We start from the raw sequence: 18,286 nt of genomic DNA, 5'->3' as shown, positions 1-18,286 counted from the left end.
GAACACAGCAAACAGCAGTGATTTCAGTGTTCTTGTGATCTCTGAGAGTGTTTATTGAGAATTTAAAACTGCTTTGGAACAGCTGATTGGTTTTGTAATGGAACATCATTAAATACTCTTCAAATTTCTAGTCAAAAAACAACCTTTAAGGGCATGTAGAACAATTATTTCTCAGGGGACAGTATTTTAATTCCCATATTTTTAACACTGGACTAGTCAGAAAAATGTGGGTTTTTTAGACATTAGTATTTTCTAATACTAATTAGTTCTAAATTTGAGCATCAGTTTTAGAACATAAGGAAGTTTTACCCTTCTACCCTTAAAATTCAAAGAGGAAAGTCAGGATTTTTCTCCCCCAAGACTGTGAGAAAGAGGAGCCTGTAATGAGGATATAATCTATAGTTCTCCTTCCTTATGATAATATGTCAAGGAATAGAGTGCAAAAAACATAGTGGAGTTTTTCTGTGAAGAATTATATTCTGCTGGTGGTGACACACATTTTAGACTTGTAATATGTTGAAGGATTGTAAAAATCTATATCAAAGGTTCGATATAAAATAAATTGAAAATTAATTAACCTTCTTGTTTTAGAGACGGGATGAGTGTTTTTAGGAAAAGCAGAAGGAAGAGTGAAAGATTAAAAATATTTTATTTGAAAAGAGGAAGGTAAGGAGGTACATTTTAGATCATCTCATTTCCTTTCTAATGCAAATCTGATTCTTTGATTATTCACTTATATTATTTATTCTCATACAAAAGGTAGAAATTATGACATGTTTGGAATGTAGGCATTTTTTATACTGCAATAATAGTGCAACTATTGCACTCCTTTCATCTATTGGTGAAAAAGGATTTCAAGAAAGAACAATTTTGAGTAGAATTAATTAGGGGATTCTTAAAGTCCTAAGCTTAATGTAACTGCAGTTCTTTAAAGCAGAAAAACAAGAGAGAAAACAAATAATGCCCCTTAAGCAGATGCTTATTCACGTAGGATAAGTAGTCTTTGATTTTGGAGAGGTGGTGTGACTTGCAGTTGGAAACCTTGATTTATTGTGTCGTTATTTATATCTGCAATAAATGAGGAATAAGCATAAAACATGAAAAGGAAAATTAGGTATTATGCTAGTTCTCTTGCTATTTTATTTACATGAAATAGGCATTTTTTAATGGTGTATTGCTGTGCCTTTTGTTGACCATATCTGTACGCCAGGTCTGTCTGCTTGTTTCCATTGGCTTGTCATGTTCACTAATTAGGGAACTGCTGCATGATTCACCTTGTTAATTAGAGGGACTTGCACACAAAGGCCCTTCGGGCAGTGCGAAAGAAGAGCCTAGCACTAGTGCCCTGAGAAAGCTACAGCCTGTGAAGTAATTCTTCTCATCTACCTTCTATTTTTTATTTGAAATGAATAAATCATTGAGATTTTCCTTGTGGAGTGAGAATGCAAGATTTCACATCTTTGTAAGATGTAAATTATATGTGATCAATAGAAGGGGATGACTACTGTATTGTACTTACAAGATTCCCTAATTTACTACTTGTCAGTGTCTGAGAAATGGCTTGAAATATTTTGTCCCCACACTGTGGTGCGTTGTTCCCTTGATCTGCAGCACAAATGAGCAGTAACGGGTTTGCTGTAGTTAAATCTAAAATAGAAAAGATGTAGATTATTTAAATTCCAGCTTGTTTTGCATCCCCAGTGGAAGTTCCATGTTACAAGTGAACCCCCAGCACTACCCCCACAACTCGTAAGGGGAAGAAGGTGGTGGGCGTGTGGCTATTTTTGTTCCCGGTGTTCTGCTGTGCCTCAAACCTCACTTTCCAGCAGAGTAGCATACTTGCTGTATGGTGTATTCTTTAGTGGAATATAGTTTCAGAATAAATTAAATTTGTTTTTGTCATGTCACTTAGACTTGATCAAACCACAATCCAGGCTGCAGAAGAGGATATTGCGTTAAAAGTGCACAACCAGTCGCTACACTGCACATTTCCCATCTGTTTATGACGCTTCAGACATTAACTCCAATGCCATTCTCTCTAACTATTTGATTAAAATTACTTATTACAGCCAAATGATTTTTAGTAGATTGCTACATTTGCCTCATTTCCTCAAATGAGGCTGGCAGTTTGAAGATGCAGATTTCCCATAAGAATGCTAGAGGACTGGTATCAAAATCTGGGCATTTTCTTTTGGAATAATCTAGTTAATAAAGCCTCTTAGTAGAATTTCTGATTAACTGCAATTTTAAATCCACTTAAAATTTCTGCTATTCAGAAGTTTTGTGCTAATGGCATATAGCCAGAGAAATTTTACCAAAAAAATAGTAATACTTATTTGGGAAAAAATGGGGAAAATGCTTCAGGCTGACATGAGATTTTACGGTATGAAATACTGACACTCTTCACTTGCAGGAAGATGAGATCTTCTGTATGCCTCAGCCTTCAGCTGGCTCCACTGATAGGCCAGGAAGCTAAAAATTTCATCCATCTTTTTGGTGCAGTTCTGGTGTACTGGTTTTTAATTAATTTAGATTTCAAGTGTGTGCCAGAGATGAACAGAAATGAAAGTAACAAAAGGCCGTGCTCTGCTTGAAACTCCTGATGCACAGAGAAGAGGGTGCAGATAAAACTCCTGATCAGACTCCCCTAGCACTAACACAAAGCTGCAGCAGCTATGGACAGTTCTCACCATCCAAACAGCTGTGGTATTGCTCAGACACAATGGAAGAGTCTTTAAAGGTGTTTTTTCAGAAAGGTTTATTGGATTTCACCATGTGAAAGGCAAAGCAGTTGGTTCGTGCTCTAGTCCAACGTTGAGCGCTGTGTTACAGAGGGCAGCACAGCCTTGGGAGTTACTGCTTGCACTCATATTTTCCAGTGCATGATTTTAAAAAAGCAAACTCTTTGTTAAGTATCCTCCCATGTGCCAGTGTTTCTGTCAGTTGTCCCAAAGCCACAGCTCAACAGTTTTCCTGCTCTTATTACTTCAGTCTGTAGCTCTAGACTTGACTGACCTCCACGCAGCTTTCACTGTGTTCTGTATTTCCCTGAGCTTGATGAAAACATTCCTTTGAGTTCTCACACAGTGTCTTACTGAAGGGGGAAAGGAGAAGATCCTAGACATCTGGGGAGGGGAGTAAACCCCCACTTAGATGACCAAAGGGCCTGGGAAAATACCTTAGCCCATTTTTCTCTGCAGGCCCTGGGAATGAGGATGTTCCTGAACTGAGCGCCCCTGAGCTCCTTTGACTCATACTGATCCTGTCGGGTGTCCTCTGAGGAGCAGCTTGGGAAGATGTGTGATTGGCCACAGTTGATTACTCCAAAATAAAATCAGCACTGATAATAACAAAAGAAGGAATCTTAGGGAATTTTTTTCATTTTTTTTTCTGATCTCACTGCATGTGAGTTACTGACATTGCAGTCAGTTGCCAGCTCTGGTGGTGCTGACCCAGAGTTGTCTGTGCCTCAGAAGCCCTTTGCTCAAATGGGCTTTGCTCACGTTTGCCTTGGCAAATCTGCCACACACCACTACAAGACCTAACAAATATAAAGGTTTAATTTATAAATGTGTCTCAGCTTAGCACAGGACAGCCTGGAACTGGTGCTACTGCAGATGAATTGTTTGAGGAATAGGATAACCAAAAGCAGAGAAATTGTACTGGAGATCAAACAACAGATTCTGAGGAGTGAAGGGATGTAATGATTAAAGTTACCAAAAAGACAAAAGTAATCCATTCCTGTAGAACTCTTTCAGAGGTGTTTGAGGGATATCTTCCTTAAGTATTTATTATACCCTGTGTTACTCTAGATAGGAATATGTACCTTAATAAATGGTTGGACTGTTGCAGAAATAAATAGGTTTAAGTTAATAAATAAATAATAGAGCATTCTATTTGGAAAATCAAAAAATGCAACCCACTCTGTTAAAAAATTGCAAGAGTTTAAAATCAAATCTCAAATTCTTCATGTTTTTGATTTTTTTATAAATTATGAATCAGCTGTTAGGATACTTCCAAGAAAATTAAACCTGTGCCTATAATATATATATAAAAATATATATATATGAAAATTGGTTCAGACAATATGTAGTCTTGAGTAGTTAAGGGGATAAAATTGTAGATATAAGGATAATTGTTTTAAAAATCCTCTTTTAATAATCCCCATTTAAGACTGGGGAAAATTACAATTAAGGCTTCTTATTTCAGGGAAAAATAAAATTGAAAGGCAGTATGCACCTGGCATTTTCTGTATCAGAGTCTGACACATTATCTTGAAAGTAATAGGGCACATTTAAATGGAAAATTTGAGTAAACTTGTAAAACATAACGAAATTAGATGTAATAAACAGAAATGTGTGTTGTAGGAAAGATGCTTTGGTCCAAGCTAAGATTCCAGAACTGTGTTCAGATGCTCATTATTTTAAGAAACAGTCATCTTGAGGCTGAAGCCTTCCCAGCTTGGTCTTTGCCCAGGGTGATTTTTTTCCTAATGCTATGCAATAATTTTCAACCGCTGTTAAAAGTGTGTGGGTAAGAAAAAACAAAAGGAAACTCCCTCCACCAAAACCCAACAGACAAACACCTTTCACAGTAAAGAATAATCTTGATCTAGTCCAGATCGGTGTGCAGCCATTGCAGGGGACAGCTGGAGCTTTGACTGACTTGTGGGAGAACACTTGTGCGGGAGCAGCATCCAGCTTTGCACTGAAGAAAACTGGATATAATTTGTCAGAGCTGTGAATGTCTCACAGGATGTGTTTGGTGTGTGACCTGCTTTTACACAGCTGAAACCTCTCTGGCGTGGGATTTTTGCAGTGCCTGTTGTACACTGCAGGACTTGGAGCAGTTCCTTACCAGGCACTGGAGCTGTGCTCAGCCTGAGAGATTTCAGCTCCTGAGCAGGGCTGGAGGACAGCACTGCACACACGAGCTGCTTTCCAAGGCTCCCTGAAATTCACAGAGGCACCCATCCTTCTTGATCATTGTCCTGCACTTCTTGAGGTTCCTGCAAGCATTTTTAATGAGTTTCATTTTTAATTGCACCTTCTGTTTGTGGGCATCTTAGGACATGTGTAATGGTTCCGCATTTCAGGCAGTGCTCAGCAGAAAAGATGTTTTTCCAGGGGGTGTAATCACTGTCCAAGACTGATAGATACATGTTACAGGACCATCAATTAAGACAAGTTTTTCCTCAGCATATGACCCTGTTATCAGGAATTAAGCCATCCATCTCAAACAGAATTAGGAGGGATCTCCATTGATGCCTATTGGCTAGAAATCAATGCTTAAATCATTGTTTATATGATCTTGCTTTCATCAAACATTTCTGCCATTTAGCACCCGCCGTTGCCAGCTTCCTGCTCAGGGTTCACTGCTGTCTGTCTTCACCCATGAATGCCATTGATATTTATAGCTTCTGTGGGGCTGGGAGCCTCCTCTTGTTTCTTCTTAGGTGGTAGTTCTGAGCTAAGTTGAGAATAGTAAATACATAAAATGTAGGTCCTGGTGGGCTGAGTTGGCTCTGTGACTTACAGAAACTTACTTTTAGAACTTCCTTCTATTCCCTTCCCAAATCCTGTACTGGTAGTATTTAAACATACATGACTACTTCCTTAAGCTCTTTCTGCTTGTTTATCTTCACAATCATCTCTGTGTCTCTGTCACTGGGTTATTTTCCTTCTAGGCCAAAAAACATCCCTGAATTCTGCCTGTAGGCACAGAAACACCTCCTTGACCTTTCTCTCTCTCATGTGATCCCACTCTCTCTTCTCCCTTTAATTTTTGAAGGTATTTATATGTAGACTAGAATTTTTAAGACTTCCAGTCATCCTCTTGCTTTCTGATCACACGGAAGGGAATTTCTCTCAGTCCTTAGCAGCCACAGCTCATACCTGTATTTTATCTACATCTCTGCTTTAGACAAAGCTCACTGCTGTTTTCCTGGCTTTTGCCTGACAAATAAGTGCATTCTTGTTTTTTGGAAATTACTAAACCTAGCTTTTAAGATCTAGTGTTGATACTTCACGTAGACATATGGCTGTCTTCCTTGTGGCATATGGCTTGTGGCACTTCTTTCTTAAATACCTAAATGTATCATAACAAATAATGATCTACAGAAAACAAACTAAAATTTTAGCACTGTGGTTAGCTGCACTTTACTAAAGTGGTGAAGTAGTGTTCTAATGCCATGCCACTATCACAAGAAATTTTCATTGTTCAAAATAATGCCTTGTTCTTATGGTGTACTTTTCATCAAATGAGAGACCTCTCAGTAACTAAATGGCACGTTAAAAATACATTGGATTTGGTAAGGAGCAAGGAACAGTATCTAATTTGTAAGCATTTTTCTTGTATAATATATTGGAATATTTGTCTGTGTTTTAGATAAATGTTTTTACTTTCAAAAAAGTTAATTGCTATTAATGAGTGTGGTTCTGAATTGAAACATTGCTTTCTTCCCAGAGGGCAGAAATTGTAATATGCTATTGATAAGTATATCCATATTATTTGTGATAAAGGCAAGTAAGAGAAAGATTCTGCATCAGCAGCCCAGTATGAAAATGAGAGTGTGAATGAATGCAGCTATCAAACGATTGCATCTTGTTGGTTGGTAGCGAGTTAGATTAATTTCTGGCAAATCATGTTAAGTAACAGGAAATTATTTTATCAGGATGTACAGATAGTAACAGGTGCTTCATTTGTTTAAATATCCAGAAATTAGTAACTGGCATGGTTAGAAGATAAACTGTATGTAATAACAGGCTGCTTTGTTAACTTGAAAATATAATTGATCAAGTGAAGTAAAATGTTTAAGTAGCTTTCGTTTTACAGGTATTTCTAAGAGTAATTTCAGAACACTGAAGATGGTGACATTCAATTGATTTTATTCTTAGTGCTGAGAATACAGAGGGCAGATGATGGGTAGGAAAGAGACTGGTGCAGGCAATCTGATGTAGGCTTTGCAAAAACAGAAGTATGTGACTTGGAAAACAGATAAAGTTGAAACAGGGGTATGAAGAAGCCACCAGCAATGGTGGGGTGTTAAAGGGTGGTCTGGGATGTTAAACAAGGTCTGGCCAAATGTCTTGCAAGTAAGTATCTCCATAAACTGCAAAGATGTTTTCTTGTAAGCAGATTCATGGTTAACAGTGTGCAGAGATGCTCTCTGTCAGCTGGAATACACTGACCTCTGCAAGGTGAAGGCCTCTGTATCAGGATCATAACTCTTCTGGTTATTTTTAAATGTAATTTTATGATTCTCTGCTTTCAGATGAGCTTTAAAGAAAACCTAAAAATCCACCAGTGATAATTTGTAAAGGATTGTTGAGAATTTGTGCAATACAGTATTTATCAAGTATTTTCAGCACTTAAGCTGCTATGTTATAAAACATCAGGATACTGTGATCTCACTGATGATGTGTTTGATGTATTAGAAATTTTTTGATCAGCATTCATGAAGGTTGCATAAGGTTATTCTTTCCTGCTGTAGTTTACCACAGTGTGTGCTGTTAAACCAGTATCAGAAACTGTATTGTGTTTTTGTCTGGATCTTTTCTCCCTGGCAGCATATTCCTTATTTGTATTAAAGTCTATTCAGCCCAGTGGGGCTTGATGATAAGTGGGGCACGTAGTGGAGGAGGATCCTCATCTGGAGAGCCTATAGCAGACACAGAGAGGCTGGGTGATGTGGGGTGAGAGGCACAGGGAGGTGAAGAACCAAGTCTTACCAGTATTCACCCACTGTGGGTAGAACAGAGCCCAGCTCCTTTGCTCTGTCTGTGGAGCCAGGTGTCCTGTCGGGTGATTGAGTTATAGGTAGTGGGAAATCTTGTGCATTTGTCAAAATTAGTATTATGATATCGAGAACCATCTTTTAGTTTTTCTCACTGATGTAAAAAGAAAGGACAAAGAGCCTAAGGAATAGATGAGTGCAAACCTTTCTTCAGATTCTTGAAACTATTCCATATTTTCTTGGTAGAACAGCACCAGTTTGCAGGTTTCAAAGTGAGGGCAAGGTTTATCCCACTACAGGATATTCAGAGAAATCGCATGTTTTGCTTTACAATTTACATGTTCAAAAAAACAAGGCAACTTTACAATTTACATATTCAGAAAAAAGGCAACGTGTTCAAAAAAGAGAAATTACATGCGATATTCCACGTGGAAACAGCCACAGTATAGTGTAGTACAGGTAGCAGAGAGAGCCAGGTATTAGCTTCCTGTGGGTTTGCAAATGGTGACTTTGGATAAGATACTGATACAATATTCATATAACCTTTGCATGATACCAGTTATCTATCAAACTGCATTTCTGACCTGCACCTCCCAGGAAACGAATACTTACTCCAGTGCAAAATTTCTTATTCTGCAAAGCTTGACAACTTCGTCTGAGATCACTCTAAGCCAGTTGGCCCTTGCTTAAATATTCATCAGACTTCTGATAATTGTGATAACCCTTGTAGGCTGGCAAGCAAGGCAAATTAGCAAAAAGATGATTGATCTTTTTTTATATGCAGTTTTATCTTCAACCTTTCCTGGATATATGTTATACTGTAGTAATAATTCCTTCTCTAAGGTATTTGCCAGTATCTGGATTTGCACATCTATTTACAGTTGCCTTGAAGCCTCATAATTACAATACAGCTGAAATGTCCATTTTCTTTCCCTGACTACAAATAGGGATCAATCGAATTTTAAATGACTGCTTACGGGCTAGCTTCCGATCATGACCTTTGTAAATGATTAGAGCTCACCACTGTTACTATCTACCTTGAAAGGGTAAGCGGGCAGCTCTGTCTAACTGGCATTTAATCTGGAAGAGAGCCAAAGATATTTGAGCTAAAAACCTAATATGAGTTGGCAAAGAGAAGTATGTATAGACCTTTGCACTATTATTTAGATATCTTTCTACGTTTCTTTTTTGTATTTAGGAAGTTCTTTTACCCTGTAGATGAGATATGTATTTCTAGATAATGTTATACTGAAGTTATGATAGTAACTGCGCTTGCAAAGTATATAGCATAAAAATGTGAAAAATGGGGTTTTAAACTCGAAATGGCTGCTGAATTCAATTTTCTGAAGAATGTGAAAATGTAGAATGGTTTGGTTTGGAAGGGATCTTAGCGATCACCTTGTTCACCCCTCGCCAAGCAGAGACACCTTCTACTGTCCCAGGTTGCTCGAAGCCCTGTCCAGCCTTGGACACTCCCAGGGGTGGGGCAGCCTGTGCCAGGAGCTCAGCACCCTCCCAGGGAAGGATTTTTCCTTGTATCTAATCCAAATCCATACTACTTCAGTTTGAAGCCATTCCCTCATGTTCTGTCACTCCATGCCCTTGTCTGAAGTCCTTCCCTGTGTTTCTTGTCAGCTCCCTTCAGGCACTGGAGAACCACAGTGAGGTCTTTCTGTGACCTTCTGTTCTCCAGCCTGAACATTCCCAGTGCTGAGGTTTCTGAGGTTGCCCTTGGTCCACATCATGGACAGAGATGGGGAAGGTGCTGGTGGTGGTTGGCAGTGGCTGAGCGTGAGCCCAGGTGTGCCCAGGGGGGCAGGAGGCTGATGGCACCCGGGCTGTAGCAGCAGCAGTGTGGGCAGCAGGAGCAGGGCAGTGCCTGCCCCTCTGTGCTGGGCACTGCTGAGGCCACACCCGAGTGCTGTGCCCAGCCCTGGGCCCTGGTGCTGCTGGCTCAGGCTCCTCGGTGCCACGCTCCCGGGGCTCTCCGGGTCACCTGCCACCCTCCCCTGTCCCCCTCCCCTGTCCCTGCCCCTCTGCTGGGCCCTGGCAGCAGCACTGCTGCCTGAAGCACTCCCTGGTGAGCCTGTGAGCAAAGCTGGTCAGGCAGTGCTGGCCAGGAGTGTATCGACTGCTAGACAAATCAGTCTGAGAGCTGCACCAAAGAGGAGCCGTGAGGTGGATGGAGAGAAGAGACTCCACACTGGCACTTTTTTTTTTTTTGCTTAAACCTCTTTTCCTTTTAACATTGGTTGTATGTGCAGATCATGTGTATGTAATGGCTGAGACACTTCTATCTCTGCTTGTCAGTTCAGTTTCATTTTGATGAAGAATTGTGCCTGTATCATACAATGTTTTTATTACCACCACTGAATTTCTTGAGGTGTTGGTCTGTGAGCTGCTGCTGAAGTGGGAACAAGAGTGACATCAGTGGGATTAGAAAGCAAACACCTCCTCACAGTTCATTGATAGATTCTGAAAACCCAAAGTTTTGATATTAGTAAGAATTATTGCTAAGAGCTATGAATGCTTTTGTCTAATTAAAATAATATACTGTGTCGCCTCATCAATTGTTTTTGTGTGGTATTGATCAGAATATTTATTAAAATATTAGCGTTCCTGAGAAAATTACACTTATCATTAACACTCTGAATTATACAGTTTATAATGGTATGCAATCTTTATTGCCAGAGCATTTTCTCCTGTTTTCTGTAGTGTGCTATATTGTTACATAATGCAGCTGCTTCAAACTAGTTAAATGTATTCTTACCTAAAGCCTAAGCCCAGAAATCACTTGTAAGTTTGGTTTGTAAAGGTTTTGTGTCAGCATTACCTTTGGCTAGCATTTAGATAGAGATATTCTATTAATTTAGATTTTTTTTAAAGAAAAGCAAGTATGTTTGAAATATTCAAAATAAATAGAAGATTAAAAAACAAGGTTTTTAAAAGATTTGAAATGGTATTTATGTTCTTCATATCAGTCTTAAACTGGAGATGTGTAGTTAGTAGTTAGTACTTGCTAAGGCAGTTTTTAATGAAAAGGACTGTGGTTTTGGAAATTGTTGAGATATTTGGAAGCAGAAGTCCTGTGAAAAGTCATGAGAACTTCATTGTCTTCATTATTCCTCTGTGGCCAGGCTGCTAAAATAGTACTGGGGGCAGTAAAATGCTCTCAGGGATTGCTCATGTGTGACTCGTACCTCGTGCTTGCAGGTCTGAAGGTAACTGTTTGCTCTGGGAACAGAATCAGAACTAAAGCAGTTGTTTCCCTGTCTGGCAGATGCAGCAGCAGGAGCTTGCCCAGATGAGGCAGAGGGACGCCAACCTCACGGCGCTGGCGGCCATCGGGCCCCGCAAGAAACGGAAGCTGGACGCCCCTGGGCTGCTGAGCGTGGGAGGAGAGGTATGTGTGTACCCAGGGAGTCACCCCCTGAGAGCCTGGCAGGGACAGCAGGCTGCTCCTGCTGCTGCTGTCGGGGACCTGGGTCATTTGGAGGTGCACATCAACACCAGGGCTCCAGCTCATCTCGCCACAGTTAAAACGGCATCTCCTTTTGGTTGTATTTTCAAGTGTGAACTTTCAGCAGGTAATTAAAGAATATTTTTTAAATGATTAAATGTGAAGTGTAGGTCCTAAACTGGTCACTACCTTTATATCTGTTTTCTCCTCTGCATAATCTGAAAAAAAACCCGAAAAGAGCAGGGAATGAAGAGGTATCTGAAAAACCATAACTGTAGTCTTACTTACAGCTTGAACCAAGAGCTTGTAGTAATACCAGCGTGGGTTTGTGATAAATGTGTGTAAAAACTTCTTCCAGAATGCCAAGGTGTCCCCCACAACTGTAAAGATGAGTTCATAATCACGCTAAGTTGTAATTTTAATAAGAATACTGTGCTCTAGAAATAGTATTGGATTCATTAGCGTGATTCCCCTGTTATTTTAAGTGGAGAAATAGTTGTGCTATGCAATAAATGTAAAATTGTCAAAAGCCTGATCTATATTAAGCAAGGTGGAGAAGCAGGGTGATGTGGTGGCACTGCTGTGGGTGGCTCAGGAGGAGCACTCTGTTGTTCAGTACAGATACACTTGGGCTGCTTTTCGTTCTGCTGAGTCTGCCCACGCAGTGGAGTCAGAGGAATTCTCCCTATTACATGCCTGTTCTGAGGAAAATGCAAACATTTTGTTTTGAATAACTAAACTAACAGTTTTGGCTCAGACATTTGACTGTCTAAATGCCAGGCATTTCCAAAGGCCTTTTTGTTTCCCATTTTGGAGAGCTTTTATCTGACTTCTCTCTCTTTTTGTGTGCTAAGATTAGTGCTAGGGAATTAGCTGAGCTAGCAACAGAAGTGAATCTTGTTTATACTCTAAAATTGACTTAAGACTTCAGATATGTAGGAGGTGCTCCCGTTTCTGGTAAAATTTGTTTCAGACTGAGGGAGTTTCCTGGGTTTTGTGTTGTCCTGTTATTCCCCTCCTTTCAGTCTCCCTCCTTTATCTTCCATTCAGTAAAGAATTCCATTCTCCTTCACATGCACGTGTAACAAATCTCACAGCAACAGGCCCAAAGAAGCTTTCATTAGAAGCTCAACTGAGTGGCCATAGCTTTGGCTTTCCCTCACTTAAAAATAATTTGAACCTTCTAATAATACGTGGATCCTTTCAGATTTTAACGCTTCGCCAAAGGAATAGTTTCTCCTAAGGAATAGAAGTAAAATTTTATTGTCTATTGTTCCTTTAAAAAATTATTATTTTGTAAATATTAATGATTTGATGAACAAAATTGTGGTCACCTTCAATGAATGAAGCATTTTAATCAGAGCTCTACATCTGAATTGATTACGATGAATAGCTTCCCTCTCTCTCTAGAAGCTCCTTGTTCTCTTGCTACAGTGCTTCAAGGAAAAATGAAGGTCTGGGGCAAATTCCAAAGGCTTCTGGATATTTTTGCTTCCTTTTGCTGCTCTCCTAGCCCAAATTTTGCTGAACAGCCATATTGTTCAATTGGCAAACTCTCCTTGAAGGTTTTGCCGGTCCATGGATTTCCTGGAGCCGTGTGAATTGTGTGCCAGTTCAGATGGAACTGTTCCCACCCCTCTCCTCCTAGCTTCTAACCATCCTGGCCAGCTCATAGACAGGCTGGCTGGAAGCTGATTTCAATGTCTTGGAAACTGTATCCGCACAATTCAATGTCTTTTGTAGGGAATAGGACCTAAGGTCTGTAGAAGCTGTGTCAGAGCTTGGCTCCTAGAAACTCCCTTTCTGGTATTCTTCTGAGCTTATTAGGGCTGCTATGCACAAAGAAACTCAACTCCTCCAAAATGTTTCGCTGTAAAAAGGTACTGGAATGTTGTATTATTTGTCTAAGGCTGTCTGATATCTCTTCTTTGGGTTTCTGGAGGTTATAAACATCATTGTGATTCTGTGTTCTGTGCCCCCTTAGTCCAATTTCACCTTCAAATATCCAACCTCCTCTATGGTCTGTGACACTCTGATTTCTCCCAGCAATTTCTAAGCTGCTTAAAGCCCTTGCTACTGATAATCTCTGCTTGCAAGGTCTGACTTGGCCAGAGCTTTTTTGACCTGCCCTTTTTGGTTTTGGTCAAAATACCCAGTTTTTGCATTGACGTTGCTAGTCTCCTCACTAATCTTTTTTGATTACATGTCTGCTTTTATTTTAGCTGGCACCCTGCATGTTGACTGATCCAAAGAGATGTCATTTACAAATCATCCCAACCTGGCATGTTCCTTGTTTTTTTTTTTTTTTTCCCTTTTCTGAACTAACTCTTATTTGACACTTACACTTAGTTGCATTGGTCATTTTTCAGGGAGTGGTGCTGGATTTCAGTCCAGCTTCTTGGTTTAACAGAAATACTAACAATTTATTTTTGGAAATTGGATCTTTTTAATAATACCCTTTTCATCTGAGTAGGAGGTTAATTTAGGAGTAGTGATGAATTTTCTACTTAAGACAAGAAGTTGATGGAAAAGATTAGTATTTAAGTACTGTTTGTTACATAGAGAGAAATAGAAAACTTCTACAGCTTTTGGAAATGTGGGAAAGCTTGTGTTAATAGCTGTAAGTATTTTCTACCAGCACTTTTTTGAGAGTATTTTCTTTAAACTTTCTCTCACATTGTCAGACCTCATTTGGACTTCTTTGCTTGTTTTCAAGCCATAGCTAAATAGACCTTTCTTTTTGGATGGCAGGATTATTATAAATTATCAAGACCAGGCCCATCAATTGTCTTTCCTGGACTAGCACAGCTAATTTTTTTATTTTTTTTAACCTGAGGACATGGAAAATCAGCAGTTTTGTAGTGAGGTTATTTTTACATGTTTTTGGTTTTGTAAAATTTGCTTCTATATGCAGCCATATAAAAAATTCCTTTCCAAAACGTGGGAAAAATATTTTACGAAACAGTGGATGAGCAGGGGCTTGTTGTTCCCAAATAACACTGCTACCAAGAGAGTGACTGGTTTCAGACCACGAATACAAAGTGGTCTGGGCTAATGTCACTGTGGCTGCCCCTGTCCCAATCCCTGCATTGCTGCCCCTTCCCTTTGCTTGGCCCTGGCCCTTCTACCCTGGGCTGACCCATCTCCAGTCAATGAGATGGGAAGACTGATCTAACAACAATACAAAGTGAATAGTTCCTGCTTTGCTTGTTGAAGTAGTTTGGCCTAGAGCCCAGTGAACACTGGAAAAAGAACTTACAACCAGACAGAGACAGCAAATGTGAGATCACTTGCACTTCATTCGCTTCCTTTTTAGTACCTTTCGTGTCTGCTCATATTTGGGATGATCTGCTAGAAACACAGCTGCCTCTGTAGCAGCCAGCAGCTCATCAGTAATTCAGCCTGCTTATTATTATAATGTGGTTTAGATCAAGAGTGAAGGAGAAGAGGTAAAGAGAAGCAAGATACCTTTGGAAGGATTCAGCTTCTCTGCCAGGCAGAGTTGAAAATACTGCGTTTGTGGAATTTTTTAGAGGCTTTCTATTTCTTTAGTAATACCAGACAAAAAATATTGGAAAATATCTTTTAAAGTCCCAGCTTTTTGGAATTTAGCTCGTGATTATCAAGCTAGGTATCTAAGGATCCTGACCCATGTTTTGTGTTTAGCAGCAGTGCTGCCCAGGTCTGGTCTGTGCTGTGGTCCTGTGATGCTGTTGTGGCACTCAGCAGTGGGTGATACAAACAGGTTACAACATTCAGGACAACAAGCACTGAAGCTCTTCAGTTAGCCATCCCTAAGCATCTCTAGTGTCAGATTAAATATAAGGTTTGCATTGCTTTTGTTTACCTTAGTTGCTTTTTACTTGATTTTGAATCTGTTCGCATTTTCAGTAGTATTTTTCCTTGAATTATAAGGCTTTTAAGAGTTGGAATTAAAATTTTGGTTTGTTTAGGAAATAGATATTTTCACGTAATTGTAGAGTTAAAGCTTTAAAGAAAGGATTAGCCATTGCAAGACTAGGTCAGGTAGCTTTACAAACTAAATATTTGAGTACTGCTAAGGTGGCATGAATGCAGAATTTGCATATTTTCAAGTCCCTCATTTCTTATTATGAAATTAAAGTACAGAGGTTAAATACAAGTATTTTATGTATTTAATAATAATAATAAAATAATTTGACTTTTCATCAAGACCTATGGCTAGTATCCCAAAATACGTAAATACAGGGTATATGTTTGAAATATCTGAGGGTATAATTTGTTTAAATATCAAGTGAAAGCCCTCTCCTGGTACTTGCTGGCACAGATGGTTTTTGAATACTGAGCTTCCAAAGGCAGCTTCAGGGCTAGTTCAGTGAATCACCGCTTATTGAAGACAGTCATTTTAGGGACAAGAAAAAGTCCTCTTCCTCACACAGCAGAAGAGCAGTCATCTTAAGAATATTCACCAAACTATCCCAAACACTGTCTTTCAAAATGTGCAGGACCATATGTTGGGCCAGTGCTCAAGGGAGATCTGATACTCTGTGTGTTTTCTCATCCAGTATATTCCAGCCATCATATTAGTCAAGAAAGATAATGTTCTTGCAGACCTGGAAAGTCCCAAAACTAACAGTTAAAAGAGAGATGTTTTGTGTAGAGAAAAGCTAATTACTGAGGTGATTGTGAGATGTATTTTGGGTACGAGGCACCACATTTTTTAATTAAAATAATCTTTCAGATGGTATAACTTGAGTATTTTAAAGCTGTTTCCATGTTTAGGTTTTGTACAAAACATGATTAAGATTCTGATTTAAGACTTGGAAATCTGTGTTGTACCAGAGGCAGACATAGAGAAGTTTCTTAATGTTACTGTCTATTAGGTGTTTATACTTTTAGTAACTCTTGATTTCTAAGTGGAAATGTAAGGATGGATTCAGGATTATGTGGGAAGCACTTGGGTATGTGTTATACTAGGAAAAAAAAGTACTTTTGACTGCAGTCTCTTTTTGGTTATGCAGTACTGAACATGATTAATTTTACCATTTCAGCTGACATTCTCACTTCATGCTTGTGTTATCCATGGACCTTTCAGCAACACCTGCAATTATTCCTCAAATCCATTGTCAATATTTTAACAATATTAAGAAGAAATCAGGATAATAGGTAATTTTCTCTTTGGAATGGGTTAGACATAAGCTGTCTCTTGGAAAACCTGGCCTTGTTTCCTTCCTTTCTTGCCCTTTTAAACAGTAAGAGATGTGTAGTGTGTTCTGCAGAAGTCTCTGTTACAGGAGGGTTGTGCCTTGGCTTCTGTCCAAAGTTTCTACTCAGTGCATATCACCCACTTTAGAAGGTCATGAATCAGCCAATATATGAGATATAACTGCTCCTGACAGACCCAGAAGAACTAGAACCAAGGAATAGTCTTTATTTTGGGAAAAACAGCGATGATCAGCTTTGCCGTTCTCTGAGCAGATCTTTAGGCTGTTGCCTCACCTTTCCGGAACCAAAGTTTATTTTGTGGCATCCACTTCCAAAGCTCCTTGGAACAACTTGTTCAACAACTCAAGTCTCAGCTTGGTCTTCCTACTGTGTGCTTGGCTCTTGATAAATTACTCCTTATTTAAAGTGGTCAAGATATGTTTAGAAAGCACTAGAATCTAAAGCCCCTTACACTGGTTAAGCTTGAGTTATGTGAAAGAGATACAATGGAGCAGAACATCTTTTGCAAGCATTTATGGATCAAGAAGTTCAAGTTTGCTTTTTGTGCTTTTAAGCCTGTAGACTAAGAGCAGAACAGGAGGAATTTTTATGGTTTGTTGTGTCATTACCTTTTCAAGCACTCTTTGCTCTGTGTCTCACTGACATGATAAAGTGCAGTGTTCTCTCAGACCTGTTTTGGTGTAGGATGCCACTGCTGCTGACAGTTATGATTTCATTTGAGGTATCCCAAAACTATCACTTAAATTTATGAGCTTGAGTTTTCAAGGAGATAGAAGAAAGGAGTCTGTCCTTACATTTTTTAAATGGAATTACATGCATACTACTTTATAAATCTTGGAAAAATTCAAGTTTGGCTTCAACTTGTCTTTTACTTCTGTTTTATTTCCTGCTTTAAAAAAAAAAAAAAAAAAAAAAAGATCACCATAAACGTGTTTATCTATTTCAAAAAGCAGTATTTTGAAACACTCTATAGATGTTGCCCTAATTAGTATTTGCACCTTTTTTCCTTATTCTTAAATGAATGAGATTTCAATTTAAGAATCAATTGCCCCAGTGCTGAGTTTTCATTTTTAAAAATTTAGTTCAATCTGTGTTTTAGCCCATGATGAACACAAACTGGGTTTTTTTTAGAATTCTGGTTTTATTTTATGAAACAAAACTTATAAACATTACTCTAATGCCTCTTACAGACTTAGCAGTAAAAGTAGGAAGACATTGAAGATGATGGATAATGCAGTGTTTAAATTGATGATTAATAATTGTACCTGAGAGCGAATGTGTGGAAATACATTTCCGTGCCTGTTGCAAACAGACAGGAATAGAGACAGTAGAACATTTTTGCATGGATCTTGATTCACAGGAGGAAAAAGCCAGGCAGCAATGCAAGAAAATAGCAAGTGGGCTCTGTGCCAGGAAAAACATTCTTTTTTACTAGTAGAACAGGTTTGCATGCTGTGTGTATTCCTTTGATCTATGGAACACAAAATATTCTGACAGAGGTTCAATGATATTAATAATTTTTCCTTATTGGCCAGGACAAATTTGATTTTTACTTCATTTGGAGATGGAAACTGGTCCCACCTGACTGCATGATGTTGATGTAGCTTGCAGGAGGAGACCATGAGAGCATTTTTTTCTCTGCTTGTCAAAGGTTTCTACTGCATTCTTACTTAAATAGTGTTCTGTTTTTTTTTTTTTTCTTAATAGAAATAGAAATCCTCCTCCTTGGTTGCAAAAAAAAAAAGTTACTACATTTTTTAAAAGAAAATTTTACCAATATGGTAATAATAAATACAGTTGTTTTATTTTTGGATCCATTGTAGATACAGTGTGTGCAGCTTATTAGCATAGAAAATGAGAACTTGGCACAAAGAGGTCTGAGTAGC

The 18,286-nt window shown here is 38.9% G+C and overlaps 1 protein-coding gene across 1 annotated transcript in view; it reads left to right on the top strand.

The window, feature by feature from the left end:
• LOC136366725 (transcription initiation factor TFIID subunit 4-like) overlaps positions 1–18,286 on the top strand; it is a 150,959-nt gene that overhangs the window by 91,669 nt on the left and 41,004 nt on the right. Inside the window, exon 14 of the mRNA XM_066328001.1 lies at positions 11,016–11,138. Within this exon, the coding sequence (XP_066184098.1) occupies positions 11,016–11,138 (123 nt within the window). The remainder of the gene's footprint in view (positions 1–11,015; positions 11,139–18,286) is intronic.

Source organism: Sylvia atricapilla, chromosome 12 (genome assembly GCF_009819655.1).
Source record: "Sylvia atricapilla isolate bSylAtr1 chromosome 12, bSylAtr1.pri, whole genome shotgun sequence".
In the NCBI taxonomy this organism is placed as follows: domain Eukaryota; kingdom Metazoa; phylum Chordata; class Aves; order Passeriformes; family Sylviidae; genus Sylvia; species Sylvia atricapilla.
This window is presented reverse-complemented; position numbering and strand designations above follow the sequence as displayed.